The 21108-nt window shown below is 40.5% G+C and overlaps 4 protein-coding genes across 9 annotated transcripts in view; all 4 read left to right on the top strand.

Annotated features, from left to right (window-relative positions):
• The first annotated feature begins 2716 nt into the window (after positions 1-2716).
• On the top strand, positions 2717-4184 carry LOC121883872 (pleckstrin homology domain-containing family F member 2-like). Its single transcript, XM_042392336.1, has 2 exons — positions 2717-2960; positions 3595-4184. Exons 1-2 carry the CDS (start codon positions 2717-2719, stop codon positions 4182-4184), a joined length of 834 nt encoding a protein of 277 aa, XP_042248270.1.
• A 2113-nt stretch (positions 4185-6297) lies between these two features.
• LOC121883985 (WW domain-binding protein 11) lies at positions 6298-11879 on the top strand. 2 transcript variants are annotated; one of them, XM_042392453.1, is made up of 12 exons: positions 6298-6562; positions 7020-7106; positions 7242-7273; positions 7389-7482; positions 7731-7927; positions 8249-8382; positions 8790-8956; positions 9139-9360; positions 9600-9725; positions 9826-10095; positions 10260-10445; positions 10625-11879. In XM_042392453.1, the coding sequence occupies exons 2-12, from the start codon at positions 7043-7045 to the stop codon at positions 11311-11313; spliced, it is 2181 nt and encodes a 726-aa protein (XP_042248387.1). In that variant the 5' UTR covers positions 6298-6562; positions 7020-7042; the 3' UTR covers positions 11314-11879. The 2 variants fall into 2 exon arrangements, with proteins under 2 accessions (XP_042248387.1, XP_042248386.1); XM_042392452.1 differs by having other exon boundaries at positions 9139-9375.
• A 340-nt stretch (positions 11880-12219) lies between these two features.
• ddx47 (DEAD (Asp-Glu-Ala-Asp) box polypeptide 47) lies at positions 12220-18575 on the top strand. Its single transcript, XM_042391869.1, has 12 exons — positions 12220-12400; positions 12621-12714; positions 13744-13932; positions 14024-14095; positions 14310-14428; positions 14641-14712; positions 14884-15000; positions 15140-15286; positions 16202-16339; positions 16428-16498; positions 16727-16856; positions 18201-18575. Exons 1-12 carry the CDS (start codon positions 12269-12271, stop codon positions 18375-18377), a joined length of 1458 nt encoding a protein of 485 aa, XP_042247803.1. The 5' UTR covers positions 12220-12268; the 3' UTR covers positions 18378-18575.
• A 181-nt stretch (positions 18576-18756) lies between these two features.
• The window catches only part of LOC121883559 (myosin-10), a 59507-nt gene continuing 57155 nt past the window's right edge, over positions 18757-21108 (top strand). For 2 of the 5 annotated variants that reach the window (XM_042391868.1, XM_042391864.1), the window contains exon 1: positions 19542-19801. The gene's annotated coding sequence lies outside the window, so the exon portion shown is untranslated. Of the gene's footprint in view, positions 18920-19001; positions 19520-19541; positions 19950-21108 lie in introns of those variants that run through there. The other 3 variants (XM_042391866.1, XM_042391867.1, XM_042391865.1) reach the window with 3 other exon arrangements.

The raw sequence follows: 21108 nt of genomic DNA, 5'->3' as shown, positions 1-21108 counted from the left end.
CTCCAGTCAAAAAATACCTGCATTTGATCCTTTTTGTACCTTGATCTAGAGAAAAATGACTATTTGTATGGTTTTACTTGCAGACAATCACCCCAAGTGTTCTTCAGTTTAATGTGACATGTGATTAACCCACTACTTCAGCAGCTACAGTCTGTAGTGGTAATACTTCATTGTACAGTTTTGTACAGTTATTTAATAAATATTCCAAAATTTTCAAAAATCGTAATTCTTAAACGATACCCAGCCCTGGTAATTAATGAACCTGCATAGACATCAAAGAAAGTCTCAGACCAACATGGCATGCGTGTGACTAACATAAGCTGGCAGCATGTTGCAGTTTTAAGAAAGTGTTTTTTTTTTTTACCCCAGCACCTGGTAGAGCTGCTCAACCAGTCTAACAATACCATGCCCTGAAACATGAAACTCTTAAGAATCAACATCATTGGTTTCTCGGAACACACACACACACACACACACACACACACACACACACACAATACCACGTGATACAAATACCTCACTACCAGCTCAAACACTGCATCCAAAATGTTTCTTATGTAAAAGTACAAAAGTTTGGCAACCAAATGTACTCAACCCTCGGGCCTTGCTTTAAAATAGTATCAATAAAGCATATTAGGGACCTAAAAGGTCCCCATCAAAAACTGCCATAAAAATATTAGATATCTATATTTTTTCCACTTTCACTGAGTTAATTTTTTAAACTACCTTCAGTCCTGATCATACCTACCAAATATTCATTCAGAATTTCAACCCTTTAAGTGCTAGTTTTTTTGATGGTACCACTTATTTTCATAAAAGAAAACACAAAAATTTAAACATTTTCAATATACTAAGGGCAAGTAAGAATTTTTTTTGTTGATAATCACGGTCTGGGATATGTCAATGATTAGCAACAACATTGATATTTATGCATTGTTATTTTTTATGCAGTATGAGATTAAGGTATAGAATCTGACCTGTTGACTTATAGTGTATGAAAAGCGTCCTATAACGCTTCAAAGTTTTTACTTTCTAATAGCATATTGTCCTATTTGCTCTAAAAATAAAACATAAATACAACATCACTTCGAACAACATTTATTTTACAAAATGTAACAAAATTCAACATTTAACATTCAAAAATTCAGAACAGAAATGAATGAGTGTGTGAGTGAGTGAGTGTGTGAGTGTGTGAGTGAGTGAGTGAGTGAGTGTGTGAGTGTGTGAGTGAGTGAGTGAGTGAGTGAGTGAGTGAGTGAGTGAGTGTGTCCGTGTCTGTGTGTGCATGTGTGCGTGTCACAGGTAAGAAATGCATAGCTTGAGAACTGGCTGCATGAAATGAAATGAATGCATGAAATGCCCCTGGCATAGCCCCTAGTGGAGAGAAATTCTAATGGTATTTATTTGTTCTTTAGGACAAACAGGAGAAAATTGCTCAATCAGTTGGAAAATAGTAAAAACTACAATTTTGAAGCCAGGGCTTCAGTTTGAAAGCCTAATAAAATAGAGTGCTTGGTTATACAATGTCGTGGCCATGAGATCAAAAAATGCAGGGTTTTTTTGAGTGTCTGTATTTTGGCTACAGACACATACATACACACACACCGATTTTTCCATACACACACATACATCACATTTAGACATCCCTACCCACACATACAACTCATTGAAGCTGCAATATACTTGGCTGCAGTATTCATAATAGTGGATTAATGCCCCTAGTGGAACTAGGAAAATAGCATGCATTTTTTGCACAAAGGGTTAAAAAAGAAAAAATGGCTCAATCAGCTGGAAAATAGTAAAAACTAAAATTTTGAAGCCAGGCCTTCAGTTTGAAAGTGTGAAAGTCAGTTTGAAAAACAGAATGCATGAATTTACGCAGTAGTCAACCACAGGATCATAAAATGTGGTTTTAAAGGGGTTTCGATGGGACCTAAAAGGGCCTTACATGCTGAAAGTTTATAGACTTATTATATTAAGTATTATAGACTTAATATAGGATCTGAGGTTGGATTTCCAAAATTGGATAAAAAAATACACACCTTTGCCAAAAATCATGGCTAAAGCATAATCACAGCCAAAATAATTGAAAAAATAAAACGTTAAAGACCCTTTTAGTTCCTAGTGAGGCACAAGGGTTAAAGTATCAAAGGTAACAGCAATAATTATGCAGTCAGTATTATATAATTATATTATTATAACATTATCATTGATTTTATCATCATCTTTATATATTGTTGTGTGTTTAATCAGTAACAATGCTTTATTGCATTTTGTGTGTAAATTGTTCATCTAAAAAGTAACTAGTACCTGCATCTGTTAAATAAATGTAGTGAAGTAAAAATGCAGTATTATCCTCTGATGTGTAGTAGTGTGGAGTTATAAAGCAGTATAAACTGTGAATACTCATGTAGAGTAGAAATACCTCAAAACTGTACTTGTTACTTTCCACTACTGGTGTCATTTGATTATTTGCTCTGAATCAAACTTTTTTAAATCAAAGTTTCATGATATGTTAAATAAATAAAATCTAAATATTGTTCAACATCCGGCCCCACACCTCTCCCTCCTTCTTGTATGACATGTTTGTCTAAACTCTAAATCTGGAAAGTCCCACGGGCATCACCTGGAATCAAAGCATTAAAAGACTTCCCTGTGGCTCCTGCTGCAGACACATTTATGATCTCAGTGCTGCCACAGATATTTAGCCAGCAGGATGGACCTGCTAACATTTGATAAGGACAACCATGACCGTATTCAGGCAGTGGAAAACTCATTTGGTCCTTCAGGGAGTTCTCTGTCCCAGCCGGGTCGGATTCTGATAGGAGAGGGCCATCTGACGAAGCAGGGTCATCGGAAAACACAGCCTAAGGCCTTCTTCCTCTTCAGTGATGTTCTGATGTACGGCAGCATCATCCTCAGCGGTCGCTGGCATAAAAATCAGAAGATTATCCCTCTAGGTGAGCAACTCATCTGCTTCTCCTGCATGTGGCTAACCAACTTGATCTAATGAGGCAGAATACGTCCCCTGAAGGGAAAGATAATAATCAAACTGAAGCTTTCATTTTTAGCTGAGTTTAGAGTGCTTTAACATTAACAGGGAAACATGAAGAAGATTGAAACAAAAAGCTAAAAAAGCCAGTTGATTTTTTTTAAATGTAAAAATTCCAATGCTTTATCACCATAAATGAAATTACTATCACCTCCATTGTTTTAATGTGCTGGCAGTAGTTTCAGAGGTGGATATCTCAAAACCTCAGCCCATAAAACCAACATTATCTGTATGGCTAAATCATCATGGAGCATATCAGAGAATACGCTAAACTGTGTGAGCTTATTACTTCCAATGATGTATATGATGATGATATAACTGCCTTCAACTCTATTTTATGCCTTTTGTCTTCTTATGTAGAAATGTGAAGTTTTGAATGTGCCAGGCAACTGGTCATAATAAATCATAGGTAGAAAAGAGTGCTAAGGGATAATTAGAGTGAGTTAATTCATCAGTGAGTAACTTTTTCTTGGAGGACAAGCTCGTTGAAAAGTATCTTTGTTATGTTTAACATCAATATGTCATCTTCACTGTCATTTCAGAGAACATCCAGCTGGAGGACATGGAAGATGGTGTAGTATTTAAGAACCAATGGCTGATACGTACACCATGCAAGTCTTTCTTTGTGGCCGCTCCTTCACTGGAGGTTAAGCAGGCCTGGATGGAGCACATTGAAGAATGTCGGTCCAACCTGCTGCAGTGTAGCAGCCGCCAACCAGGGTCTACCTTTGCTGTTTCCTGGATCCCAGACCGCGCCTCCTACAAATGCATGCGCTGCTTACACAAGTTCACTGCAACCAACCGTCGACACCACTGCCGTAAATGTGGCTTCTTGGTCTGCAATTCATGCTCCAAACACCGAGCAGTGATAGGACACATTCACCCCACTAAGCGGTTGAGAGTCTGCAAGCTCTGCCACACGAGCAATGAGGAAGTGGCTGAGGAGATACCTCGCCAAAGGGGAGACAGCACTGAAAAGAACAGCTCAGAGGAGGATGATTTGGCAGCATCCAGTGATGAAGAGGAGGTGGATGAGGTGATGCAGGACCAGCTCCCAGCAGGTGGCTGGACTCCAAGATGGGGCCAGAAGGGTACCTATGTTTACGCAAAACCAATGCATCTGCAGCCTTAGTAAAACATAACCACATCAAGACTGTTGTACATAACTGCTGCTCACCATCATTAAACATTCTGGTGTCCGATGAACAATAGATAGTTGACTTTTTGAATGGATTCTGATGAAATTGGATCCAGCTAATTACAGTAGCAGCTTGTTAGAAGTCCATAGAGAAAACCCTTAAACAAGAGAATAATGTAGCCTATTAAGTTAAGAGTTTGTACTTATTTACTGCTGTGAGAATTGTATTATTGCTGCACTTTTTACACTGTGCTTATGTAAACACTTGCTGCAAAGCCGTCACAGAGCACCTTTATCTTGTCAGAGCGTTATTGTTATTTGATGTCAGAGGATCTGACAGTTTATTCAGGCCTCAGTGTGATTTTAATCAAATGTGCGTGTGTGTCAGTCGCTGTTTACATTTTCACTACTCTTTCATCTACTCTTACATTTAGCTTTGAAAATATCTATGAACAATAAAGCACTTAGACAACAAGTAAAAGATTTGTGTCTGTTGTGATGATTTCTCGAATGTCATCTTGAGTGCATCCATGTTACTTTTTCTCATTGTCATTTCTCATTCAGATGCATGCATTTTTCTCTCTCAACTTAAAGGATACATTCACAATTTTTCAAGTCTGTCTTAAAATAAAAAGTCAGATGCCCCTATGAACATTGAAACATATTTTGCTCGCTGTAATCATTCCTCTTGTTCATAACAACCATTAGAAGATACCCTCAAAATCTGGTCACAATGTAGGTGATAATTATAAGCAATTATAAGTCAAGATGCTCAAAGTGAACAAGTGATAAACATAACAAATAACAACAATTATAACAATTGCCATATCATTTCTAATCATAGATGAGTCATTTCTGTGTAACCTGTGTCAAACCTGTTCGACTGGGCTTTCTCACAAGGAACAAGGAAATGTGGCCTTTTTTTCTCACACAAAGATGTTTTTTAATACAGAGTGAATTTTGAGTGATCCTTCCCCCTAAAGGGAGAAGTGGACCCAAACCATGCCAGCAAAATGCCCCGCACAATATAACAGAGCCACCAGATCCCCTCAATGTAGGGGATGAGCATTCAGACCTGTACCGGTTGTATACAACAATACAATACTGTACTAATTCCATTCAGCAATTATCAGTCGGTTTGAGAGTCAAAATGGCGAAATCAGTTGGCCAACATTTAGTATTACATTATAAAGGAGGATTAGATGCAGATCTTAAAGGGCAGGTTGACAATTTTTCAAGTCTGTCTTAAAACAACAGTCAGGTGCCCAAATGAACATTTAAATGGGCTTTTCTTGCCATATTCCTTCCACAAACCTCCTTCTGTGCAAAACATGTATTAAAAGTTTATCTGAAGCTAATATGAAGCTTCAGCTGTCCAAATCAAGCAGATATCTTTCAATGTTACAGTCTTTAGTGACAACGTCTGTACTATACTTCCACTGCAGCTCAACAGGGAAACACTGTCAGAGGAAACACAAAGACGAAATTTGATGCTAAAAAGACTGTAAATGTGTCAGATATCCACTTGGTATGACTTACTCAGACTGCTGAAGCTTCATAAAAGCTTCAGATAAACTTTTAAATGCATTTTTGCACAAAATGACTGTGGACATACTGTGGATTTTGGTCTCCATCACTTACAGTGAAAGCACATTTGAAAGGAATCTTTTAATAGCCAGTATGAATGGGAGGAATGATTACAGCAAAACCTCTTTCAGTGTTCATATGGGTTGTTGTTTTAAGACAGACCTGAAAAATTGTGAACCTATTCTTGAAGATGAAACAGTGAATCAAATTAAAATGGAATTAATTCACAGTTGTCATCCCTGATATTTGTTCAGTAAAGCTCATACTATGTAATATCAACTAACATGTCCTATATAAAACCACTTTCCGAAAACTTGTGTCACACAATTAAAATGAACAATGAACGCTCGTGCCCTTTAGTGGTCGCAGTGAGTAGCTACACCTACGGAGCGTGTAGTAACGCACTGTGTCCAACAGGCAGCAGTGTAGACAAATGATTATACATGCTCTTGAGGCAAAACATCACACCATAATTATAATATACATATCATAAGTCTTTAGTAATGCATATGTAAATAATCAAAACCTAAAGTAGCAAAATGTTTTTATTATTTTAAAAAAGGAGGACCGCTTCCAGCGTATCACCACTAACTTGTTTTGATGACGTCAAATTCGCCTCTTCCGCTCGGTCTCGCGGCAGTAAACATGGCGAACGGCTAACGATTCAGTCCCGACGGCCTTGCTTTTTCTTTTCCAGAGATTAAACTATACGTATTACGTTACATTTGGCGCACAGAGCTGCGTGCGTAGGGCGCTGTGCTCTGCAGGTTTTACTTGAATAAAAGGTAAAGTCAAGTTTTGTGTTGCTGTCCAGGCTAACGCGGCCCTAGCATAGCTTGCCGGTCAAATGCTGCATGACCAGCTAACAGTTAGCTTTGTATCACAGTTGATTTATCTGGCTTCATAATGTTTGCCAGCCTATTAAAACCTCAGCAGTGTTTCATTACGCTCTGTTTTGCACCTTATCTTTTTATATTGATTTAGTTCGTGTAATAGTCGTGTCTTGGGTGTCAACTAACTTGTTAACTGTAGCTAAACCGTCCATAGAGCATGCAGTGTTTTTTTTTCCATAATCAACGCTGTATTCCCAGATAGCTACAGTTGTACCAATACCAAAATGTCAATTCTATACACCAAGAGGCAACTATAGTGTTGTTATCGGTGTCTAAAGTTAGGTAAAGTTAACTTATTTGCAGATGTGCATAAGTTTTCAGTCATCATTGTTGTTTTGATACTTGGCAGGGTGAAGGAGACGCACCGGCACGATGGGGCGACGTTCAACCTCCTCCACCAAGAGTGGGAAGTTTATGAACCCCACCGACCAGGCCAGTAAGTATCGATCATAACCTACATCTGGTTCCCCTGACACTGACATGCTAGTTAACACCTGAGAAGATGGTTATCTATTGCTGTCAAATGTCAGAAAGATAACAAATATGAACTTGTTGTCCACCTTCTTTACAGGAAAGGAGGCCAGGAAAAGAGAGTTGAAAAAGGTACTCATTGTCTTGAGGCATAAGAGTCACTTTAAATGTACTCTGTCATCTTAAAAATAAAAGTAATTTTATTGTGTTGATAACATCTCCCCTCATTTGTGAATACTCCCACTAGAACAAGAAGCAGAGAATGATGGTGAGAGCAGCAGTGCTGAAGATGAAGGACCCCAGACAGATCATCAGAGACATGGAGAAGCTGGATGAGATGGGTGAGGAGGCTGAATTTGTATGTTGCTATTGAACTGGCATTTGTGCAGTTTAAAATAGGTCTGTGAATGTGTCTGCCCTTAGTTGTCTTACTGTAAAAAGATAAGAGTTGTATTGTTATTAAAGTGCATTGCATAATTTGTTTCCAAGATTTAAGGACCATTTCAACATTCATTAATCTATAACCAAGATTCACAATATTCTGAATTTCACAAATAATTTGCTGGCTCTTCTGTAACATCTGCAATAGAGTTCAACCCAGTACAGCAGCCTTTGCTGAATGAGAAGGTGTTGAGGGACAAGAGGAAGAAGCTACGTGAGACATTTGAACGCATTGTCCGTCTGTATGAGAGGGAGAATCCTGACACCTACAAGGAGCTTCGCAAACTGGAATTGGACTATGAGACCAAACGTGGGCAGCTGGCTCTCTATTTTGACTCAGTCAAGGTGTGTTTGTGTGTGATTGTTCTGTGTGTATTTTTTATTTACTGTATTTCTAGTCAAGGGTTTGTAGAAATGTAACATTTATCCCTGGTGAATAGAACTTAAACATCAAAGGTTTTGATTAATATTAATCCAAATGGGGTTGAAGCATTTGCATAAAATTCAGGAAATTATGTACTGGGAAGGACCAACATCCAACATGTGTCTTTTGATGAAATCTGTACACAGCATGTTGAGCTTCAACACTTCATATTCTAGTTGCTTTACTTTGCTTAGGCTTTTTGGTGACTCTGTGATCATGTATGTTATGTCTTCCTTTTTCAGAATGCAGAGTCTGTGGAGGTTGATAGTATCCCTTTACCAGATATGCCTCACGCCCCCTCCAATATCCACATCCAAGACATCCCGCTACCAGGGGCTCAGCCTCCCTCCATACTGAAGAAGAGCTCCTCTTTTGGGTAGGCATTAACCTTTGTATGTGAAAGGCTTCTGTAGTTTAACTCAGTATATGATGCTGCTGAATTTGACTGTGCCACTGAGGTAATTAAGTGTTTTATTTCAACTTTGGCATTATTTCCCTGTACGATTAAGTCAACTATCAATCATTTGTCTGTTCCAAGAAAACTCTGCAATTGCTTTGCAAAGCCACAATAAAGGAAGCTAAATTATGGGCTACAATTTAAATAACCTAACACCCAAAATAGGTTTGTAACGCAGATAATGTGTAGAAAGTAAGTACTGATGCTTTTATTAGACGTTTGTTGTTGTCTTGTAAGCCAATGATGGCCGGGCACTCTTTGTTGTATGACAATGCATCCATTCATTCATCATCTCTCTCCTTTGGCTGTTTCCCTGTTTCTCACAGTAAAGGATCTCTATCGTCATCGTCCGGACCAGTGTTGGCAACAGTGCCAGGTGTCCCACGTTTACCTCCTGGAAAGAAACCCCCTGGTCCCCCACCTGGGCCCCCGCCACCACAGGTCTTGGCACTGTACGGCATTCCTGCTCGACGAGCGTATGGCACGGATGCAGGTAAAGCACACACTGTTCCCTCAATGACTACATTTCTAAATTCATTCAAGTGATTTTTGTGGGAGCAGGAGTTCAGGGATTTTGGATGAGTATTTTGCTTTTGATGATAATAGTGCTTTGCTTTCATAACTGTTTCTGCTCACATTTCTGTGTTGCCCTAACTTTTTTTTTTTTTTTTACAGAGCCCTCCATTCCTGGTTTAGAAAAGGACCCTTCAATGGAGTTGGGAAGAGACCGGGACAGTGGCAGTGAGAGTGACAGAGATCGAGATGATGTGGATGACGATGACAGCGAGTCTGAGGAGGACAGTGAAGAAGAGAGAGATGAAGGGGGAGACGGTGACCAGAGAATGAGTGTGGACAGGCAGGACGATGAGAGGGAAAGAGAGGACGACAGAGATAGAGGTGAAAGACATGCTAGTGAGTGTTTTAGAATTGTCTTGACTTGACTTATAACAGCTTCCTTAATTTTATATATGCATGCTGGTGATTTCTGTTCTTTTATTTTGCAGAAATGTTATGTTTTTTAGGTAAAATAGAGGAAAATTGCAGTATTATCACAGTTACAGTTTTAGAAAACTAGCTTGTTAATTCCCATCAGTTGGTTATCATAGAAAAATGTGTTAATGTCTTAACTTCTTTAGGTCGCAGTGTGCGTTTCGCAGACATCCCTGCAGAGGCCCCCCGTGAAGGAAAGAGGAAGAAAAAGAGGTTGGTGAAGAAGACTAAGGCCATTACCCCACTGCAGGCCATGATGTTAAGGATGGCAGGTACTAGAGTTTACCAGTGTCATTGTTAAAACTTCCTAAGCTAGTACACCTTTTTTTTAAATTTCTAATGACGTGGTATATTATTATCTTTTGTCTTCAGGTCAGTCTATTCCTGAAGAGGAGGAAGAAGAAGAGGTAGAGGAGGAATACACAGATGAATCAGACAGCTCGGACATCGAGGACAGGGGACCGCCAGGTGACAACCAATCCCACCTGCGTCCACCCCCTCCTGGTGGGCCAGTTGGACAGCAAGGGCCTCCACACTTACAAGGTCCGCCAATGGCTGGGCCTCCACCACTGGGTCCACCCCCAGCTCCTCCAATGAGGCCTCCTGGTCCACCCTCTGGCCCGCCTCCTGGCCCACCGCCAGGTTAGTTACAACATTTTTAGCAAGAATTCTTCATTCCAACTCTGAACTGGATACTAGAATAAAACTCTGAACCTGTTGTTTTAAGATGTGCTACTGGTACTAATTCTCCATATGTAAATGGATACACTGTACGTCATTTAGATGATATATTCTGTTATTGTCAGGTGCTCCTCCATTCTTGAGGCCTCCTGGTATACCTGGAGGCCTGAGGGGTCCAATGCCTCGTCTTCTGCCTCCTGGACCTCCACCAGGCCGGCCCCCTGGCCCTCCACCAGGCCCTCCTCCTGGCCTTCCACCAGGCCCTCCACCTCGCGGACCCCCTCCCAGACTACCACCCCCAGCACCACCAGGTAAGCATATGTGTGCAGTGTAAAGGCACTCATTTGTGTGTGTGCATGCACATATGTGCAATATTGACATATCATCATATATATGAAAGCATAATTTATGTTTTAACTTATGGAAAAAGCTCAACTCTGGAGTGGCAAAGAGGAATTCCTCATACATCCATACATCTGTCTTATTACAGGTATCCCACCTCCTCCCCCAAGAGCAGGAGGGCCTCCACGTCCACTTGCCCCACCACTCTCCCTCTTTCCTCCCCCTCTCAACTCCAACGTGCTCAGTGCTCCTCCCAACATTGTCCAGCGGCAAAAAGGCTCAGGATCTGGCCAGGATGGTTCACAGAGCAACATGCCACCACCTGCTATGCCCATGCGACCAGGTGTCATGCAGATGCCCCCTCCCCCAGGGACTGCTGCAGCCTCCGCAGGCACCAACCCTGGCAGCAACCCCCCCAGCCACCACCACGCAGCTACCATCGAAAAACGAGCCAACATTACCTCTGTCGCTGCTGCAGCAGGCAACCTGGCAGCGGGTGCAGCCTCTGGTGGGGCCACCATCTCTGCCAAACCTCAGATTATCAATCCCAAGGCGGAGGTCACCCGCTTTGTGCCCACGGCACTGAGGGTGCGTAGGGACAAGAGCGGAGTAATGCCCGGAGCAGCAGCTGGGCCTATGGAGAAAGTTGGGGGTGGTGCTGGAGGAAGGAGGGGAGATGAAGGCATTGGAGGTGGCATTGGGCAGAAACAGCAGGCAGCCGCTGCTCAGATGGGTTTGGCGAACCCAGCCCAGATGGGTGCTGTGCCTCAGCCCAACATGAAGACTAAAGACCAGGTGTATGAAGCCTTTATGAGGGAGATGGAGGGACTCCTCTGAGACCCGAGGGTATTGGGGGTAATGTTCAGTGAACAAAAGGAATGCATTTGTTTTTGTTTTGTGTTTTCTGTGCAGAGTAATAGAGGTAGCTTTCTTCAAGGCAAACAGCCAATTTCTCTTTTTAAACCAAGCAAAGGCTGCTAATTTCCTAGTACTGGTCTCATCGTTGTTTAACCTGGACTATTATTTGTTGTATCAAAGACAACGTTAATTGGATGTAAATGTCTGATTATATATGTAATTGGAAACATTTCAATTGGTTAATATTCCACTAGGCAACTCATAAAGAGAACACTATGCTCTGCACCAGAGACTTACAAGTGCTTTTTGTTCTTCAGTATATTATTTCTTTTCCTACAACTGTATTTTTCTCCAGCCAGCTGTTTGTCATTTGTCATGACCTGAAAAAGCATTTTGTATGATTGTATTACTGTTTATTTTATTGATGATCTCCTAAACATGTTGGACATCCAAACAATGATGTGAATGTTTGTCAACCATTGACAAAATACATGTCTGAAACTGTTAGATCTGCAGCTAAATAAATATTTCAAGACCCGTTTTTACCTCATGTCTCAGTGTGATTTAATAATAGCAAGACAATATAAGCAACACACCCATAAAATGATTATTAACAAAATAATTAATTTCTGGATGCTTTATATCTGAGAAATCTTACCTAAATCCCATCAATGAGAAATTAAAATTCTCACAAATGTATTTTTCCTCGAAACTACATGTTTTAAGGTTTTATAACTTTATTGATTATCCATCATCTTTTAAGATAGGCGTCATGTCATCAAATATCTCGTGGTTCATCGATCGAGACACAAGACAAGACGCGAAAGGACAGATCAAAAAACACAAATTCCCATCATGCACTGCCGCTTAAGCGTGGATTTTCCGCATCTGCGCAGTGTGGAGCTGACCACACGTTCACGTTGGGGCGAAAAGCATGGCGGACGACTGTAAGGAAAGCCCGAAGCTAAATACAGATAAAACACTCGAAGGCTCGAGTAGTAATGATGATAACAGCAACGATAATAGCGGCGAAAATGATGAGGCAGTGAAGACCTTCAAAGATTTGGTAGGTTTGTCTCATAAAAGACGTTGTTTTAGCACCATAAACAAGCGGCATCTTAGCAGTTCGAGTTAGCTAAAGTAAGCTAGTATCCTATGTAAACAGTATTTTTATCGAAGGAAATATTCCTGTTATCTGACAAAGTTTAGTGAATGTTTATAAATTGGTGGTACAACATTATCCGCATCTTACAAAGGTCTCTGCCTGGTTTCTTTGCTGTTTGCAGGGTGTCACTGAGGTTCTCTGTGAGGCTTGTGATCAGCTTGGATGGAAGAGTCCAACAAAGATTCAGATAGAAGCTGTACCGGTGGCTCTGCAAGGTGAGAGATCACAGTAAACACCTGTCAACTGATCTTGGGTCAGTGCAACAGGTTATTTCTGTGCAACCCATCAAATGTGCTTCCTCTAAATGCCAATGGTGAAAGAAGTATTCAAATCTATTACTTAAGTAACTACTTAAGAAAAAGTGGTAATAGTAAAAGTCCTGCATTCAATGTGTTACTTAAGCAAAAGTACAGAAGTGTTTAGCAACAGGTTCTTATAAAGTAAAAGTTCTGGTGCAGATTGGCCCCTGTTGGTATTACAAGATTGTATATTATTTTATTGGATTGTTGATTAAATTTTTGATTAATCGTTTAGTCATTTGGTCTATACAATGGTGAAAAATGTTGATTGCCGTTTCCCAAAGCCCAAGATGCAACCTCAATGTCCACAACCCAAAAATATTCGGTTTACTATCATAGAGAACTAAAGAAACTACAAAATATTCATCTGAAACCAGAGAATTTGGGCATTTTTTTCTTATAATATCACTTAAAACAATTAATCGATTATCATAATAGTTGGCAGTTAATTTTGTGTTGATGGTCTATTGGATTAATCGTTAGGCAGTGTTTCAGTGTTGTAGCTTGCTGTGGTGGAGCTAACAATGTTGTATATTGTAGGATTGGTTCATTTACTGTATAAACCTTGCACTGTATTTTACATACTTAAAGTTTTTTTGTGATTGACAATGTGCAAGATTTTGCTTTTTCACAGTTGAAGTTCTGACGCACCTGTCAGTAAAGCTTTCTGGTGCGCCTGAACTTTGTAGTAATTATTGTAGGTTTTTAAAATCTTTATCAGCAAAGTAACAGCACCTGTCAAATAAGTGTGGTGGAGTAAAAAGTGAAGCACATCTCTCTGAAAAGCACAGGAGTAGAAGGAGAAAGTAAAATAAAAATAAAGTTCTCAAGTGAAGTACAATCCTCAAAACTGCACTGAAGTGGATGTATCTAGTTACTTTCCACCACCACTAAATATCTATGGCTTCTGTCTGTCTGTGTCTGTACCTTCTTCTTGAACTGCAGGAAAGGATGTTATCGGCTTGGCAGAGACTGGCTCAGGAAAGACTGGTGCCTTTGCTCTACCCATCCTCCAGTCACTGCTGGCCTCACCCCAGAGGCTTCATACCCTCGTCCTCACCCCCACCAGAGAGCTGGCATTTCAAATCTCTGAGCAGTTTGAGGCCCTGGGCTCCAGCATCGGTGTTAAGTGTGGTATGTCCATTAAAGATTAGCTTGTCTCAAATGATGCAGGAGACTTTTTCTGGTTCGGTAATTAACACTTTCTGTCTCATTTCTGTTGCAGCTGTCATAGTTGGAGGAATTGACATGATGTCTCAGTCTTTGGTGTTGGCAAAAAAACCACACATTGTTATTGGTAAGACCTTAAGAGAAACTACAATCACACCCAAAGCAAGCAAATGTATTCATTTTATATTAAATTATTACTGTTGTACTGTACTTAAATCTCTGGAATTAGAACAGTAATACCTTGTTACACCATTTATTATATATATATATATCTTTTTTTAATGAGCTGATAATTACAGCATCAGCGTGATGACGAATAAGTGAAATAAATGTGTTTGCAGCCACACCTGGTCGGTTGATAGACCACATGGAGAACACCAAGGGCTTCTCCCTACGAGCTCTGAAGTTCCTGGTCATGGACGAAGCAGACAGAATCCTCAACATGGACTTTGAGACTGAGGTGGGTCTCTAGAAATTCTTCATTGCATTTAACATGGAGACTTATTATTATTATTATTATTATTATTATTATTATTATTATTATTATTATTATTATTATTATTATTACATGAGTGGAAATATTAATGTATTTGGAATACTGCAACAAAAATAATGAAATCTCTGACACTTTGAGGCTTTTTTCCTCTGACCAAGTTTTCTTTCTTTTGTCAGGTGGATAAAATCTTGAAGGTGATTCCCAGAGAGAGACGCACCTTCTTGTTCTCTGCCACCATGACCAAAAAGGTAGACAAGCACTTTTATTCAGACCTAGTTGACAGGTGATCTCCAGTCTTTACAGCCTTGTTTAGTTGTGTGTTACTGGTTGATGAAAACTAAGTTGACACTGGAGCATTAAACCACTTGTAGAGCCTGCAGTTTGTTCTCTTGCACTGATATACTTTCATTTGTCTACAGGTCCAGAAACTACAGAGAGCAGCTCTGAAAGATCCTGTGAAGTGTGCAGTATCCACCAAATACTCTACAGTAGACAAACTGCAGCAATACTACATCTTCATACCATCCAAGTACAAGGTAGGGCACAGACACACATTCTCAATTCATGCTGTAATATGCTGCAAGCTGTCTTTTCTCTGTAGCCAGGATATCAAAATGACTTTATGATATTCAAAAATAGTATATTGGAATTTTTAATACACTTCTTTTGTGGCAGGACTGTTACCTGGTGTCCATCCTGAACGAGCTGGCCGGGAACTCGTTTATGATTTTCTGCAGCACGTGTAACAATGCACAGCGGGTGGCGCTGTTGTTAAGGAACCTGGGCATCACAGCTATCCCTCTTCATGGCCAGATGAATCAGGTAGAGCATCAGAGCAACACACAACAAGGCCATCTCTCACACTAACACATTCCAGTTGGCTTTAAAAAGTACAAACGTGTCCTCTGAGCTCTGAGAATCAGACAGCAGCCTTGATGATAATGTTTTATACTGAACTGTGATGTTTTGATGAAAGAGGCTTAGTTTTGCCCAAGCACCTATTTTCATGCTCAGTTTCTCTCTTTTGACAGATATTTGATTAAACAGTTAAATGTTGCAGATGCTGAGTCTTCTCAACAAACAAAAAACATCATTCAAGACTTGTCATTACAGTGCAGTAACCAACACTGTTGCAGAGCTTTCCTCCGCATCCACTACAGCATAAACCACAGAACCATAAAATACTTAATTTTTTATAACAGGATTCTTTGATGCAGCCTTAGTGCATAGTTAAGTGAGTTAATGATGTAATTTATATGTTGTTTTTTGCAGAGAAATGTCCTTGCTTGTTTAGCATTCAGAAAACTCAACATATCATTTTCAATCATCGTCAGTATGTTTACCATAAGGAGATAAACCTGTGTTTGAAGAAATTGGTAGCCTACGTTTCCCATCATCAGTCACAATAGAGATACATTTTATGTGAGAAGGTTCCACTGCTGCTTTATTGACAAGGATAAACATCAGCCTTTTTTCAGCTGTGCTGTGAATGTCAAAAAGCTTTGGCTCAATTTTGGCTGGACGAACAGCACCCTCCTCTGGTTTTGTGCCATACTGCAATACAATTTTTCCCCGCCAAATCTGACATGAAAAAGCAGAGCTATTCTGCTTGATACAGTATGTGAGGGTCTATGTATTTAAGATTTTGAGGAAGCGTTTCCATCAGTGCTGCAGTGTCTTTTGCTGTCTATTTAATGCCGTACTCACACTCTGGATCTTCCTCCCTCTGTTGGTCAGAATAAACGTCTAGGAGCTCTAAACAAGTTCAAGTCCAAGTCTCGATCGGTGCTGCTGGCGACAGATGTGGCATCTAGAGGTCTGGACATTCCTCATGTTGACTGCGTTATCAACTACGACATCCCCACTCACTCCAAGGTACTTTGGTGCTTGTGTTCTCATTGCAGGTTTATTTCATGATTTCATTTGTTTCATGGATTTTTTTTCAATCTGTCTGCCCTCATAGGACTACATCCACAGAGTTGGCCGAACAGCTAGAGCGGGACGGTCTGGGAAATCCATCACTTTTGTCACTCAGTAAGAAATACTGCCTGTTCATTTTCACTAGCGTCCACTCTTCCTCTTTAATGACGCGATTTCTTTTCCCCCGTTGTGCCTCCCTTATTAAATTGTTGTTTTTTTATTAATGTTAAACTCAGAAGTTTGCTTGTCTTCTACCCTTTTTTAATGTGTTGCTGTTTGTGATCTAAGTAAATGAGTGAAAATAAGTTGGTTGCACTAAACTGACACATCCTGTTATCTTAGGTATGATGTGGAGCTTTTCCAGCGAATCGAAACCCTGATCGGGAAGAAACTTCCTGCCTTCCCTACCCAGGAGGAGGAAGTGATGATGCTGGTGGAGAGAGTGAGCGAGGCCCAGAGGTTTGCCAGGCTGGTAAGTCTGAGGCTACGGACGAATAGTCTTTTTTGTTTAGGAAAGTTCCTAACTGAGTGAAATGACCCAGAAATATCTAAATGGCAGCCATGATAAGAGCTGGTTGAATTCTCTAAATGCTAAGGAAAGGTGCTTCAGTGCTTCCTCTCTAATCTCCTTTAGCATAGGGTACACTTAACCATCCTGCCTGTATCAACCATAACAACTTATGTAGTGGTTCTTAAGCTATTATATACATTGGCTAATAACAGATCATAATAGGCATATTAACCATAACACGGAAGTCTGTCTTCTTCAAGAAAAAGGGATATGAGATGTTTTTAGTCAGATGATGTTTTTAATTCAACATGTTTGAAACTTAAGAATGATGATATGTAGGCCTACAGTAGTAGATTTGTAGTCCTAACATGTTATGCTTATCTTGCATACATTTAATTTCGTTTTAGTTTGTGACTGGTAGCCTATATTCCTTTTTTTTTAATTCAATTCGAACCTTGTAGGGCTGTAGTCAACCAAAGAAAATCTTGGTCAACTGAAATCGTACATAATCTTCAACTGGGGGGTGCACAGTGAACTCAGCAGCCACACATCTCTCCGTTCTCTATTTCTCTGTTTTGCATCTTCAGATTAGGCTAACCTATTGTTGCTAACTTTGGAGCTAACCTCCTAAACTTTTCCAGCACTTGGAGAAACAACAGATGTGACTTTTTAGCATTTATTAACTGTTACACTGGAGTCTGTGCTGTACATTTACTGCCTGACTGACAACTTACTACTAACCGCTCACTCTTTCCCACCCGCTATGCAAACATACTACTCAGTATTCCTTAACGGAGTTGCGCTCCCAATAGTTTCCTAGGTAACGATGCAGAGGTTAACTCGCATTTCAGAACAGCGCTGCACAGAGGCTCCCAAACGCTGTTGATTTCCAAATGAAAGGATATTTGGTGTTATTTTTGGCATTACAAAATATTTTTTTGGCCTGGCGGGGGTTCTCGTTGTTATAATTATAGGAGAAACACTGATTCAGTAAACATTCAGTATGTTCAGTAAGCGCTCAGTAAACGTTGAGTACAGTTAGAACCAGCAGTCTCTATTAGGTTGGGTGAGTTCAAAATTCTGAAAATAACAGGGATGTGTTGAATACACCCCCGTTTTCACAGGTAATTTGTTAGTCTGTCCCTCCCATCACAGGAAATAATGGATTAATCCTGGAAAGCTATTGATGTAGCACTTTTTTCCTTATGAAAGTAACACGATATTTGTATTATATTGATTGTATATTGAAAAACTCGCTCAACCAATGAAATTTAAGTGAGAAAAACAAAATTTTGTCTTCCTCAGGAAATGAAGGAGCAAGGTGAGAAAAGGAAAAGGCCCAAAGGAGGAGACAGAGACGAGGATGACACAGAACAAGCAAGCGGAGTGAGGAAGAAAGTGAAAGGAGGACCAGGAGGAGGAGGAGGAGGAGGAGGAGGAGGGAAGAAGAGGGGTGGAGCAGCCTGGAGGGGAGGACGCTGAAGCCTCCACCATTAATAGACTGTACATAACCACAACATACAAAGCCTCTCCTGTTTTTGATGTTAAACTTGATTATGACAACAGCATGTTTCCCAGCATTTAGTATGGGAGCATACAACTATTTAATTACAGAAAACATACTTTTCTTGTCCCTCTAACATTTTTCCATTTGTAATAAAATGCCACTGTAAAACAAAAGCTTGTGTTTGTTGTAGGGTGATTGAGTTAAAATGCTGCTGTTGTTGCTTTCAGACACAAGAGGGTGGTGTTTAGTTTACAGCAGGGGAATGGGAATGGTGACTCAAAGGACCAGTGTGTTTAGTGGCATCTAGCGGTGAGGGTGCAGATTGCAACCAATTGAATATTCATCTTCATCTTCCAAGCGTGTAGGAGAACCTACGGTGGTCGCGAAACTCGCAAAAATACCTTTCTAGAGCCAGTTTTTGGTTTGTCCGTTCTGGACTAAAAGTCAGGCTACTGTAGAAATGGCGGGCTCCGTGGAAGAGGACCCGCTCCCTCTGTAAGATCATGGACGTATTAAGGTAACGAAAACAATGATTCGTATTTTCAGGTTATTATACACTAATTAAAACATATTAATGAATATTATATTCCATTTCTGCCGATATATCCCCCTAAATCTTACACACTGGTCCTATGACGTGAAAATAGGATAAATCTAAAGGACTTTCTTTAAATGAATACGTTTACATGTTTGGATGATTTGACTTTTTTCTTTTTGATATTTTGTCAAGGCGTGAAGACCTGCGAGACATCAGAAGGCGCCAAAATGTTTAGCAGTGACAATACCAAGTTATTTTGGAAGTTACTTGTAATGTGGGCAAGCAACAGTTGCAATATCCATCACTCTTTAATGCATGTCATTGGTTTGCAGCAAATTGGGGGGTTGGTTTCTTCTATCCAATGATGGAGAGGGGGAGAGAAAAACCGCAAAGTGAGAGCCCAATTGTCTGCAGCCTGCATCTAGTGGGTGTGTGCAATGCATAGATATTTGTGGGGTAGATTATAAAAAGCGCCCACCACAGCCCAAAGTCCTGATAAAATGTTTATTAGTGTGTTTATTCATGAGAATAAAGATATAGTGACAGACATCAGCGCACACAACCTATATTTCTCCTCAGGTGAGTCATCCCACACAGTGTGACTGTGGTGTATTGATCTGCTCGGTGAGTTTCTATGTGAGCACAGTCCATCGTAGGCGGGAGCAGCAGCGGTCAGGTCTGCTCGGTTTAGGAGGGGCCCCAGTGTAGAGGCAGCACTGTGCCTGTGGTGCATACCAAAGCCCAGATACATGCCTGCATTTCAATTGTGTGTAGCTGCTAGTTGCATACAGGGTGCACATCAGGGGGAGATCGGACTGCTTGGTGAACAGGATCCGACCGCTGCTTCGCTGACAACACCAGGTAAGTTAGTTCATCACCGCGAGGACGCGGGGGTGAGAGAGTCGCGTGGGGTAATTAGTCCATCAGTGTAGATGAACCGATCGGTCTCCAGGCTGGAGGACGGAGGTGTCTCATGAAACTTAGTTGGACTACAGTCATTATTTATGTGGTAAGTTAAGAGCCCACCTTTTAATGTGAGGTAGCCTGTAGTTTATACCTTCCCTCCTATTTTTCACCCAGACAGGTGTAAATGACGCTAAACTTACTAATAAGTGTTGGTTTGAGTTAAACAAAACATATAGATAGTAATTTTTTCTCTGAGGCTAATTGTTTTTGTTTATTCTAATTGCTGTTCTCCCGATAATGTGTGGACCTTTAAATAATAGCTATCTTACACCGGTATTAACCGTCTCACGGCATATTCCGGTTACCTTATTTACAAAAGCTGTGTCGCAGTTTAATTACCGCAGATATTAGCCTAATATTTGTAAACAGGACTTCAGCAGCAAGTTTTCCCCCCCGAGCCGCTGGTACCCGTTCAGTCTGTTTTTTGGGGACTTGCCAATGCACAGTCATCTTATGTGTTGTATAAGCTCCATCTGTATAAGTGTAGGTAGCTTGAAGATATTACCTGGGCGACAGCGTTATATGCTACCGTGGGTATTTTCTATTCTGCGAGCTTTCTAGAAGAAAAATGAGGACTAGTGCCGTTCACGACGTCGCTCCGTCCCGTTTGATCTGCTGCGAGAGCGGTGTAGCCTACGCAGTATGCGCATTATTGTGGCACAGACCCCTTCAGTAGGTCATGCAGACTGTCAGACCGCAATAAATCTATTTTAATAATATGGTCCAACTTTTAACTCATCATGTTGTGCAGTGGTGACTTACAGTTTCCCTTGGTAGGTAGGTAGGTAGGTAGCCTACTTTATTAATCCCCGGGGGGACTTTGTTTGTTGCAGCAGCAATAACAATACACACAATAGAATGACACAACAAGAAAAAAGACGATAAAAATAAACAATAAATTCTACAGGATTGAAATATACAAATGTGGAAATATACAAATGCTATGTAAGAGCTGGGTGTGCGGGAAATGTCCAGGTTCATAGTGGGTATCTGTCTGTGCTGGAGGAGTGGAGGGTTGGGGGGGTTAGTCCATGGGTGAGTTATCCCTACCTCACTGTGTGTCCTGGGAATTACTTTGTTATACCAGATATGAGCGCAAGACATATATTTTCATTCATTCTTTCAGTCACACAGAAGGATCCGATTGTTTATAATGTGACTTTTCATATAGTCATGAAAGATGTATAGCACTAAAAAGAGAT

This window comes from Thunnus maccoyii, chromosome 18 (genome assembly GCF_910596095.1).
Source record: "Thunnus maccoyii chromosome 18, fThuMac1.1, whole genome shotgun sequence".
Lineage (NCBI taxonomy): Eukaryota > Metazoa > Chordata > Actinopteri > Scombriformes > Scombridae > Thunnus > Thunnus maccoyii.
This window is presented reverse-complemented; position numbering and strand designations above follow the sequence as displayed.